This window comes from Macrobrachium nipponense, chromosome 18 (assembly GCF_015104395.2).
Source record: "Macrobrachium nipponense isolate FS-2020 chromosome 18, ASM1510439v2, whole genome shotgun sequence".
In the NCBI taxonomy this organism is placed as follows: Eukaryota; Metazoa; Arthropoda; class Malacostraca; order Decapoda; family Palaemonidae; genus Macrobrachium; species Macrobrachium nipponense.
This window is the reverse complement of record NC_087211.1, coordinates 86,835,120-86,847,619: the sequence shown is the minus strand read 5'-3', so window position 1 is coordinate 86,847,619 and position 12,500 is coordinate 86,835,120. Positions and strand designations below refer to the sequence as shown.

The 12,500-nt window shown below is 34.2% G+C and overlaps 1 protein-coding gene across 1 annotated transcript in view; it reads right to left on the bottom strand.

Annotated features, from left to right (window-relative positions):
* LOC135196701 (uncharacterized) overlaps window positions 1-12,500 on the bottom strand; it is a 750,202-nt gene that overhangs the window by 236,736 nt on the left and 500,966 nt on the right. Inside the window, exon 3 of the mRNA XM_064223533.1 lies at window positions 7,868-8,327. Coding sequence (XP_064079603.1) covers window positions 7,868-8,327 — 460 coding nt within the window. The remainder of the gene's footprint in view (window positions 1-7,867; window positions 8,328-12,500) is intronic.

The window sequence follows — 12,500 nt, the reverse complement described above, 5'->3', positions numbered from 1 at the left end:
GAGAGAGAGAGAGAGAGAGAGAGAGAGAGAGAGAGAGAGAGAGAGAGAGAGAGACTCTGAAGAACGAACGAGCATTTAATGCAAAGGAGGATTAGCAATTGTAATTGCCTGCATATGCGATTTGGTTACATTTCCTGTTCAATTAAAATTCACAATTAAAGCACACACGCATTCACACGCTTATTGTAAATGGTAGGAATATAACTTTCTTGCAATTTTAATCTATAAAACATTTCCTGGAATCCAATGTGAATTTCCAGATACTAAATTCAATAGCAAAATTGGAGAAAAATAACTGTAGAGTTGATCACTACATCGATTGCAAAATCATCTAAAAATTCTTAAATAAAAATTTATCTTAATTGGGATATGCCTTTTTTTCCTTATAAATAATTTCTAAGTTAAAGAGAAATGCTCCTATAATTTATTATATTATTATTATTATTATTATTATTATTATTATTATTATTTTATTATTATTATTATTTATTATTATTACTATCAATCTCATCCATTCATAACGAAAAAAGCCCTACAGTGGAGCCACTGACTTTAAATTCAAGCTTCCAACGAACAACAATCATCACTGAAATTAATTATGCACAGAATAACATAAAAACCCCCGTCTTATCATCACTACACAATAATCAAGCATAAATCGAACTCCATTAATGAATAACACGTAGATAATCTACGTCACAATTAAACTTCGAACTCCATTAATGAATTACACGTAGATAATCTACGTCACAATTAAACTTTATCTTAGCCACATCTGTAAATTCAAGGATAAATATGCCCCGAGGCAGAAGTGAAAAAAAAAAATTCTTGTGTCTAGACATAATTACCTGCCAGTTAGTTACCTTAATTATTCGTCTGAAGAGAGTTATGTCCTTCAGACCTCCTTGGATTAACATGAACTTCTTCGGATCCGAAGAGAGAGAGAGAGAGAGAGAGAGAGAGAGAGAGAATTATTCGCACCATTTCTCTCAGCATTACCTCCTATTAATACAGACGAAACTGAAGCACAATAGCATACTGCCACAAGAAAACATTATTTTCCGGTAGTCTATATATGGATTACTTTTCAACAGGTAAATTTATAGTGAATGAACCTCAGTAAATGTTTTTGTTTTAGTTCACCAATTTTTTTGTTTATAGTTCACCAAATTTTTGCTTTTAGTTCACCAAATTTTTCTTTTTAGTTCACCAAATCAACTATTTTTCAATCAGATAAATAATAAGAAACACAAGGAAATATCTTTTTTTTTCTAAACTTCCCATAAAGTCTTTGGAAAATAAGATTTTAACGCAAAAAAAGAAAAGGGTTTGGAATAATCTGGTCTAGTCCGAGGGCTGCCTGGTTTTAAATATACTGATGAAAGATTATGCAAGGAAAATCCCTTTGGCACAAAGACTTATGAATAATTATGAATAATTTCGTGAAATGTTTTATGCACAGTGAACTAGGAACATTTATAATCTGTAAATAATCGATAACACACTGAATAAATTGAATAGTAACTTCATAACAAAAATATAACCTTCATATTTTGCTAAAACGTGCCATAAAAATGATGAGAGAGAGAGAGAGAGAGAGAGAGAGAGAGAGAGAGAGAGAGAGAGAGAGAATAAAAATTCGAAATCATAATTCTTCGAATCTTTTTCCGGGCATTCAGTCAGGTTGTCGGACGAACCTGACTATTGCACAATATTTACAAGGTTTTGTTTTCAATTTCCAAAGGAGGAGGAGGAGGAGGAGGAGAGAGAGAGAGAGAGAGAGAGAGAGAGAGAGAGAGAGAGAGAGCTAAATTACAAGTACGTTCAGGATCCTTTCGAACTAGAATTTGTCCTCAGTATCGGAAATAAATGGTGGACTTCAATTCTGTTTCGGGGTCGTGGGTACTTAAGGACACAGGAACCGTTTAATAGGTATCAAGATGAATCCAAATTTGAATACGGATAAGGGGGTTCGGTTAACGTATTTCTCTGGCGTTAAGAGCAAAATAAATGTGGACATTAGCCACCATCACGAAGGGCTAGTCACGGCCACAAGAACAGTTGAAGCTATGATTAAAATAAATCTGATTCATAATTGAATCCGAATTCGTATGCGATTAAGTAGATTCTGATACATGATTTTTTATTTATTAATTTATTTATTTTGTTAAGAACATAATAAACAAAGAGCGCCAGACACCACCACGAAGGCCTGGTTACGAATACACGAACAGTAAATAAGTTTAAAGGTGAATTCGATACGGATAAAAAAATACGGAGTTAATAAGTTAAAAAAAAAGTTTTTTTTATTTGTTTCTTTTAAGTAAACACCACGAACAGGTACGTAAGGAGACATTAACCGTTGGATAAATTTAACGATGACTCCCGATTCGGATACGGATAAGAAAATTCGGATCTAAGTTTTTTATATTTTTTTTTTTTTTAACAAAATAAACATTACGAACAGGTACGTAAGGAGACAAAGAAACGTTGGATAAATTTAACGATGACTCCCGATTCGGATACGGATAAGAAAATTCGGATCTAAGTTTTTTATATATTTTTTTTTAAGAAAGTAATGACAGGTACGTAAGGAGACAAGAACCGTTGGAAAACTTTACCGATGATTCCGTTTTCGGATACGGATAAGGGGATTAGATTCGTTAGGGAAAAAAAGCACAGACAGGCATATCAACCACCATAACGAGAAATTCAAATCCAGCGGAGATTAGAAAAGTTCACCAAACCAATATATATATATCTATATATATATTTTCTTTTGTCTCGCTTGTTTCGCGACGTTTTTTTTTTTACCCCGATACCCCGATATTTTCCGGGCATCCGGTCGGGGGGAAAAATTGTATAAAACGTCAAACTAGAATATGAAAGTGAGAGGAAAAAAGTGAGGGAGTGCATCAAAAAAAAAAAAAAAAAAAAAAAAAAAAAAAAAAAAAAGTTTTATTTATTTTGTTCCCCAAGGCAAGCGCTGGTTTCAGTAGACAGTCATTTTGGAAACCAGAAAGAATAACAAATATTAAAACAAAAAAAGAAATAAAAAACCAGATTCGGCAATGAGGAGAAACAATAATAGATTTTGTTTAAGGAATAATAATAATAATAATAATAATAATAATAATAATAATAATAATAATAATAATAATAATAATAATAATAATAATAATACATCAAATGAATGAGACGCAAAAATAGACTGTCATAAAAAGCAAATAATAATAATAATAATAATAATAATAATAATAATAATAATATAATAATAATAATAAATAATAATAATAATAATAATAAAAAACGAAATTGAAAATTCTTGAATCTGCAAATTCTGGAAAACTTTTGAAAAGAAGAAAACAATGGAGCTTTGTCTCTTTCCTCGAAAAAATAATCAAAATTTCGCAGCTGGTGAATTTATGGTAAAAATAAAATGAAACTTGGGAAATCGGTAGTTCTGAGTTCATATTCATTGTTAACTAAGAGAGAATCTGTTCAATGGAAAAAAAAAAGTTTCCTTTTATTAATATATAACAACACGCACTGATATCTAAATATCCAAATATATTCAGCTTCTCCTTACAGGTGTGTGTGTGTGTGTGTGTGTGTGATTGGTGATATCTCATGTATTTAAGTGGACATATGACGCTTTCATTCAAAATATGAAAAAAAAAAAATTCCTCACAATCTCTAGCAACTACAAAACACATTTTACACTATATACATAATATGTAATTAAGTATATGTATATGTTTGACTTTAATTCACACACACACATATATATATATATATATATATTATATATATATATATATACATATATATATATATATATATATATATATATATATATATATATATATATAGTGAGAGAGAGAGAGAGAGAGAGAGAGAGATTAGAACTTACGAAATAAAGAATAACAGCACATTTGCAAAAACAACGATTGCAACACAACGCAGAATGTATGCAAATGGCAAACAGCGTGAAAAGCGAAAGGGATAATGACACAGAACGAGGAATAGGGTGGAAAAGGATTAGCAAATGAAGGATAAACAAAAGAAAAGGACGCGGGACGAAAAACGCGAAAACACAAAAGGAATTTAAAATGGCGGATAAACAAAGGAAAACGGGAAAGAAGGGAGACACAAAGAGACGAAAAACGACGGGTAACCGGTGGAAAGGGGACGAGGAATTGAAATCACAAGAGAAAAGGAACAGGAATGATGGATGGCAAAGCAGACGACATGGAATGGGAAGAGGAATAGACGAATGGAATAGAGCATGGGACGCGAACTGCAAGACGTAAAGAATGGACAATTACGTTGTATTTATCTTTGGAAGGAGAGGGAGGGAGGGTGGGTTGGAGGCATTAGTACACTTACCGTGGCGAACTGTAAGCATTACTAGAAGCGCCCACCTTCCTTGTTTTTTCAACCTTGCTATCCAACCTCTCTAACTGTTACTGCTTACTGCATTTGTGGGTATTTTCCCCCTAGTGCCACCTTCAGACCTTTTTACTTTAACCCCCTTTATTTTGTGGGTCTCTTTATCGCGCTGTCCAACCACTTGAACAAATTCACTTTTCACTGCGGAAGAATCAATAAAGAATAAGGAAGAATAATAAAAACAAATGAATAACGAACAGGCACCAAGGACCGGAGGACTGCAGGGAATACAAATAAGAAGGTAAAAGGAAAAAGGATACGATTTCGATCTGATCAAACTCGACGAAACGGCGACTTCGAAGAAATAATTTCGCTTCGAGGGAAAATCAATTTTCGAATACACGAGGCGGAATTAGTGTTTTTTTTTTTATCATTTTCTTTTCCTCGACTTCGTAATCAATCGACGGTTGCTGAGAGAGGTTACCTGGAAGGTACTGGCGCGGGGAACTCGAAGTTAATCTTGTGCCGAGCAAATAAATCAAGGATCTTGAAGAGAAATTATTTGGAAGTTCTACACGTATCCACACATAAACAATTTTTATTGTATCAACAAATAAAATTTTTTTTATAGTATACACAAATAAAAATTTTTATTGTATCCACAAATAAATTTTTTTTATTGTATACACAAATAAACAATTTTTATTGCATACACAAATAAATTTGTTTTCACTGTAACCACAATAAAAAAAATTTTTATTGTACCCACAAATAAACAATTTTTATTGTATCCACAAATAATTTTTTTATTGTATCCACAAATAAACATTTTTTATTGTGTCGAGAAAGAAACAATTTTTATTGTTTTACACATCCACAATCACCAGCTTTTAAGCAAAGAAATATTTACAAGATTTACACACATTCACATACTACCACCGGGGTTAATGTAAATTAAATGTCTACTAGAATATTACATCTAGTATAATCATAGACTTCAATGTACTCTCTAACTAAATAAAATTTACATTTCATTTACATTTTCGAACTGGAATGAGCCTAAGTAGTAATATGTGAATCTACGTAAATCTGAAAAATTTTTTTACTTAAAAATAATTGATGGTGGATCACATTTATATCAAGCAACTCACTCAGCATTTAAAAACAAATCTTCGAAAATGTTCATAAAAAACGTTCACGAAAAAAAAATGTTGAAAACTGTTTAACTTAAAAATATTTGAATGGTGGATAAGTATAGATCTTGTGAACAGTTTTATATCAAGCAACTCACTGTGCCGTAAAAAAAAATCTTCGAAAATATTCATGATTTTCTAAAAACAAAAAAAAGGTTCACGAAAAAAACTGATAGAGAAAGGTTTCCGCATATTTACTGAACCGCAAACTATAGAGAGAAACTGCGAATAATTTTATTGGCAACTGCATTAACAAATTAATCCTGTAGTCTTAAAATTCAACGCAAAAAATTTCCCAATTCACTCCTACCCTTATTAAAACTATACATAGAATTACGTATTATTCATGATCACGATACAAAAATCTTATAATAATAAATTTATGAAGACAATTATGAAATAAATTAATATACCCAATTATATGCACAATAGGGCTGGAACGTTTTCTTTCATATTGAAATTCAGTTCTTTACGCAAATATTACTATTAATAATTCAAGCATGAAACTCAAACACAAATGCATTCAAATTTAAATAAAAAATACAACTGTTCACTGACGAAGTATTTAGCAACGAAAGGATGATAAACATTAATCCATTGAATAAATAAACATAAAAAATACAATTATCCCATAGAAAGCATATATCAATGACAATATGATAAACTAATATTAACCGAGTGAACAAATACGTAAACAGAGTAAACGAGAAAAGGAACAAGGCGTGATCAGACCTCCAACTTACTCGGGACCCATGCAAGATTTTCTGCTCACGCATAAGTTGTAAACACTATATTCCAAACTTTTAACGTAAATTAAAACGTGCTAAAACCTACGGTCAAATAGACCCTTGTTTCACAACGAAAATCAAAATAAATACGAATATTCTATTAGGAATAATTTATCTGTACTGTTTAACATGCACACTGTCTATTTCTTACATTTTCATTCTAATAAATAAATAAATAATAATAAAATCTATCCAAAAATTTCTGTATCTTTAACTCAACGCGAAACGACTTTTTCAGACATTTTTAGGCTTTTCCATAGACCTTTCATACCCACAACAAGAACAAGAAAAAGAAGAAGCAGAACCGCAACAACAACGTAGTTTGTAGGATTACTCACCGTGTAAGCGAAAAAAAAAAAGAAAAAAAAAAAAAGAAAATATATATATATATATATATATATATATAGTGTCTATATATATATATATATATATATATATAAAACAAATACCTCTGAAAAAAGCTATAAAAACAAATAACCCTGAAAAAAGCTAAATAAGCAGAAACGGCCGCGGCATAAAACCCATTCAACCCCGAATTGAAATGACCTCCATCTTTTCCCAGAGTTTAAAACGTTCCACTCTCATTATTCCCTGAAACACTTACGCAGGCCATGCGATATAATCACGAAACCTGCCTTCCTTTCTTCCACGTGGAGGAATAGGAGCGTTGGGGAACCTTAGTAGTATATATTCCCCCAAGGCACTCCTTCTTTCGGGAACTAAAACAGCCATCGTCTATGATTTATTTTTTTATTTTTTTTTTTTTTTTTTTTTTTTAATTCTTGTGAATTACTCGCGTGTCTGTTTGTGGCTTCGAACGAAGAGACGATTGAATAAATTCATGAATTCTCTCTCCCTCTCTCCCTATTCATCTTATGTAAACATTTATATATATATATCTGAAGTATAAAAGGCCGCCATTAAAACACTAGTTTTAAATATATATTATCTATATATATATATATATATATATATATATATACATTACGTATATATATATATATATATATATATATTATAGTATATATATATATATATATATAGATATATATATATACACCTATATATATAATATATATATATAAGTATATATATATATAATATATGTATAGTATACCTATACATATATATATTTATATATATATATATATATATATATATATATATATATATATTATATAATATATATGTATATACCTATACACATACCTATATATATATATATATATATATATATCTATATATATGGTGTGTGTGTGTGTGTGTATTTATGATGTATGTATGTATGTATGTAAACGCAGCAAGTCCATATTTACCAACAAAACTCAGCAGATAATAAACTGCAAACTTATACTGGTCATCGTCCAGCCTGGAGCCAGCATCTCTTACCACTGGCCCACAGATAACTAAGCGGAACGAAGACACCTTGGTGCACGTGACTAAAAACGACCCAGAGAGAAACTCCGGCGAGAGAACCGTCCTTGCAACACTTACCGTTATCGAGGGCGGCCATCTTGGCTCTGAGGCTGGAATTGATGTCGCTCTCGGCGTAGGTCGTGTCCGAGTTGTTATCAGACGAGGAGAGCGACGACCCCCCCGTCTGCATCCGCCTGCCGGAGGAGGACGGGGGGAACTTGCGGCCCCCTTTCAGGACGGGCGAGTCGTACTCGTCCAGGTGGTTGGCGTAGTGGAGCCCCCCCTGGGGGATCTCCTGGTAGTAGTGGCCATGGGTCCCCCCGCCCAGCTGGTTCATCACAGCCGCCGCAGCTGTGTCCCCGGACCCCGTCGAGTATTGGCCTCGGTAGTGGGAGAGGTTGTTGTGGTTGTGGGTGGCGTGTGGGTGGGGGTGGCGGCGGCGTCGTGGAGGGATACGATCGAGGGGGGGTCGCCCTGGTCCGGGTCGGAGGTGTGGCTGAGGGCGTCGTCGCTCGGGATCGGTTGCTCCCTCGGTCGCCTGCGGGCGGCGGCGGCGGCGGGGGGGGAGGGGCGGGGAGGAGAAGGGAGAGAAAAAGCGGGTTTAGCCTACAGGTGGAAATACTGCCAAATCTATAAGTACACAACTACAACTATAGCACCATTTTACAATAACAATAAATACAGTATGCAGGCTAAAACAAGGGTCTAACCACAATAATACCCAAGATTTTGTAAGGACAGATACAGTACAAAGGCCAAAATAAGGTTCTTATAACTACAGCAGTCAAGAAATAGTTAATAACAACATATTCTATATTGAGCATTAAGTTGTTTTTATCATCATTTCCAGACAACTTCAACAAGAGAAGCCTTCAAAAGGATAAGTGGTCAGGATCAATCAGGAATGATTGGCGAAGCCTTACTTGATCAGGAAAATACATATATAGCAGTAATCACTAAAAGAAATATTTTTCCTCTCTCACGGTGGATAATACTGTAAGAAATGTCAGATTAAAAATGACCTCCAGTAAACGATAAAATAAAATTTTTAAAAAATCTTGTACTATCTAAAGCAGAAAACTAAGAGCATCATCAAAATAGGTAAGTAGTCTCCACAATAGATACTGTGTTCGTGTCAAATGTTACAGACGTGATGTAAACAGAATATATATATATATATATATATATATATATATATATATATATATATATATATATATATATATATATATATATATAACAAACACAAGATTCTGGAAAAAAAACTTCAGAGGGACGCATCCTTCATGCTAAAATTTCGCTCCTGGAAGATATCCTCTGAAGGACACGTGCTAACAGATCCTCCGAAGGGCACATGCAATAACAAAGGGAGCGCTGCAAAGTCCAGACGCCCTATCTCCCACGCTACTAAATCAACGGAGTAGGCTTTGCACCTCAAGCCTCGGCAGAGGCGCTGTCGAGATTACCGCCCTAGACAATGTTATTGGAGCATTAGCCTCCCGAGGAGGATTCCACGCGGAGCATTTCTCAAGAAGTGGGAGCGTGACTGTTGACAGTTACACATGATCGCCATAATTCCTGCGAAAACAGTGTCACAAGCACACAGCGCCGCAGACACTAACACCCGCGACGAGAGTAACAAACAGCTCGGTATTTGTCTTGAGGGTTCAACCCGGGCCTGATTTCGACGGTGATTTGCCACGATCTCGGCTGTTGCTAAACGCCTGGCCTCTGGACGCCGAAAGACAGCACACAGACGCACAGACGCGCAGATACTGAACTTTACATTATATATATATATATATATATTAATATTATATATATATAAATATATAAAATATTCATCATAATGATATTAGTAGCATCATCATCATCATTATCATCATCATCAGCAGGCAGCAGTAGTAGTAGTAGAAAAATATGAAATTCTTTATGACAGCAACTACAACAGCAAGAATAAGAACTAACATTGCTAATAATGCAAGAAATAACAACAACATTGCTAATACTAATCGCTATTGAACAATCGATGAAATCAGCAAAAAAAAAAAAAAAAAAAAAAAATAGCATAAACGCCACATCTCGTGTCTCCACAAAAAAAAAAAAAAAAAAAAAAAAAAAAAAAAAAAAAAAAAAAAAAAAAAACGGGGAAAACCCCAAGACTACTTTTCACTCATTTTTACTTATTGAGCCAAAAGGGGAATCGGTTGGTCCTTTTCAATCAGTGGCGAAAGAAGTATACCCGGTGCATTCCTCCTGCCTTCTTCGCTCATATACAGTCATAAAAAATATATATATATAAAAAGAAATAAAGAACTAATGATATATCGGTTTGCTAATGGAAGCTAAGTGCGGCTCGCATGCTACACAGAGAGCACGCGAAGACGATTGCAACCAGTTGAAAGGAAAGGAAAATAAAAGGAAATATTCTCCATATCGATTACGGATTGGTCCAAATGAACGGGGGCTACCTATCATGGCACTCTAGTTAATTTTCTTATTTTTTTCTCAAACGCACGCATATCTAAGTTGCCGGCGTATTCGGGGCTGGCTTTTGACAGATTCAGGTTGTAAGTTAGGTGAAACTTGCTTTATTTTATCCACGGTAAGTACTTCATCAAACTGATTAACTTTCACTTCTCTATCTCCCTCGTTCTAATATATATATATCACACACACACACATACACACACACACACGCACACACACACACACACACACACACACCATATATATATATATATATATATATATATATATATATATATATGGTTAGAGATCACAGTAGATGTTGTACTCTTGATTATATAAGCGAATACCACAGGAAAATAACAGGCAGAAGATTAGTACCAAGCGCTTTCTCCTGTATAATCAGGAGAGAGCGCTTGGTACTGACCTTCTGACTGTCATTTTCCTGTGGTATTCGCTTATGTACATACATACATAGTGTGCATATATATGTGTGTATATATATATATATACATATATATACTATATATATATATATATATATATAATCTATATACTATATATAATGTGCATATATAGATGTGTGTGTGTGTATATATATATATGTGTGTGTGTGTGTGGTGTGTGTCTGTTTATATCCATTTACAAGAAATCACACAATTCAAATTTCAGAGAAAGCCCTTTGACCTCTGAATGATCTCTGGCCAGCATTTTTTTAGTACTATAACTAACACAACAGGCTAACATGCAACTAGATCAATAATAAAAACATTCTAGCACTGAAAATAAATTCTCTCTCTCTCTCTCTCTCTCTCTCTCTCTCTCTCTCTCTCTCTCTCTCTCTCTCTCTCTCTGTATTTAAAACACTCGATAGCCCTCCAAAAGAACAATCGCTCTCAGAAAATGCTCAGCTATATTCTCTGCGCTTCTTTCTCGAGTTTTGAAAAAGACCAAAAACAAAAGAAGGCAGTGTGCGCCTTCATCTTTTCACTCTAGATCCCCGATCGACCGTTTTCTTCACATTCGACTCCGAAATTCTCCAGATAGGAAAAATAATTTTTTTATATGAGCTTTATTTTTCTTTTCCAAAACTTTTTTCTTTTTTCCAAATTCAATTCATCGCAGAGGGAGCAAAAGATTCTATCCCATTACATAGTTAATTTGATTTTATTTACGTTCTGAAGGTATTATTATAACGGTGTGTGGAGGGAAATAGGCAACTGTCAAAAATGAACAAACACTTTCTTATCTGGTAATAACAAAATATTGACAAAAGTAACTTTTGTTTGTTGATACATAATCGATTGTCATACTTTAAGATAAAATACTTTACTTGCACAAAAGAGAACGTTACTAAACATTCTCTCTCTCTCTCTCTCTCTCTCTCTCTCTCTCTCTCTCTCTCTCTCTCTCTCTCATACACACAAATTTTTTACCCAGAAACCCAAGTAAACTTACGAACTTGTACATAACAACTTGCCCTTTTATAAACAATCTTTAAAAATACAACCCTTTGAAAATGCCTTTCAACAAACATATCATTCTGAAAAAATCCACATCAACATACATCCATCTCTCTCTCTCTCTCTCTCTCTCTCTCTCTCTCTCTCTCTCTCTCTCTCTTCAATATCCGTTTGTATTATTCTTCCATTTACTCTTCATTACTGGGGACATTTCCAAACTCAATTTCTCTCCCATGAAAGCCCTTTTAGAGAGAGAGAGAGAGAGAGAGAGAGAGAGAGAGAGAGAGAGAGAGAGTGAGAGTATAGAGACAGAGAGAGTTTATAACTGAGAGAGTTTTCTAATATAAAAGATAGCTAGATATAAATAGATAGACACAGATATTGGAAGTAATGGGTACGAGAGAGAGAGAGAGAGAGAGAGAGAGAGAGAGAGAGAGAGAGAGAGAGGGTGTGATAAGGGGGAGTTAAAGAACGAAGACAGGTATACAGATTGATAGCTCTATATCCATAGATAGAGAAGGGAAATAGTGAACGCTCGAATGTAGAGAGAGAGAGAGAGAGAGAGAGAGAGAGAGAGAGAGAGAGAGAACACAGGCAACAACAACATGCAAACAATGAATCCAGCAATGTGTAAACATTAGTATTTGCCTTCCCTCGGCTTGAAATCTTCCCCTGCAAAAAAAAAAAAAAAAAAAAACATACAACACAAGAACATCAAAGACCCGTCACGACGTCAGAGTATCTGCTCTCTCTCTCTCTCTCTCTCTCCACATTCTGCG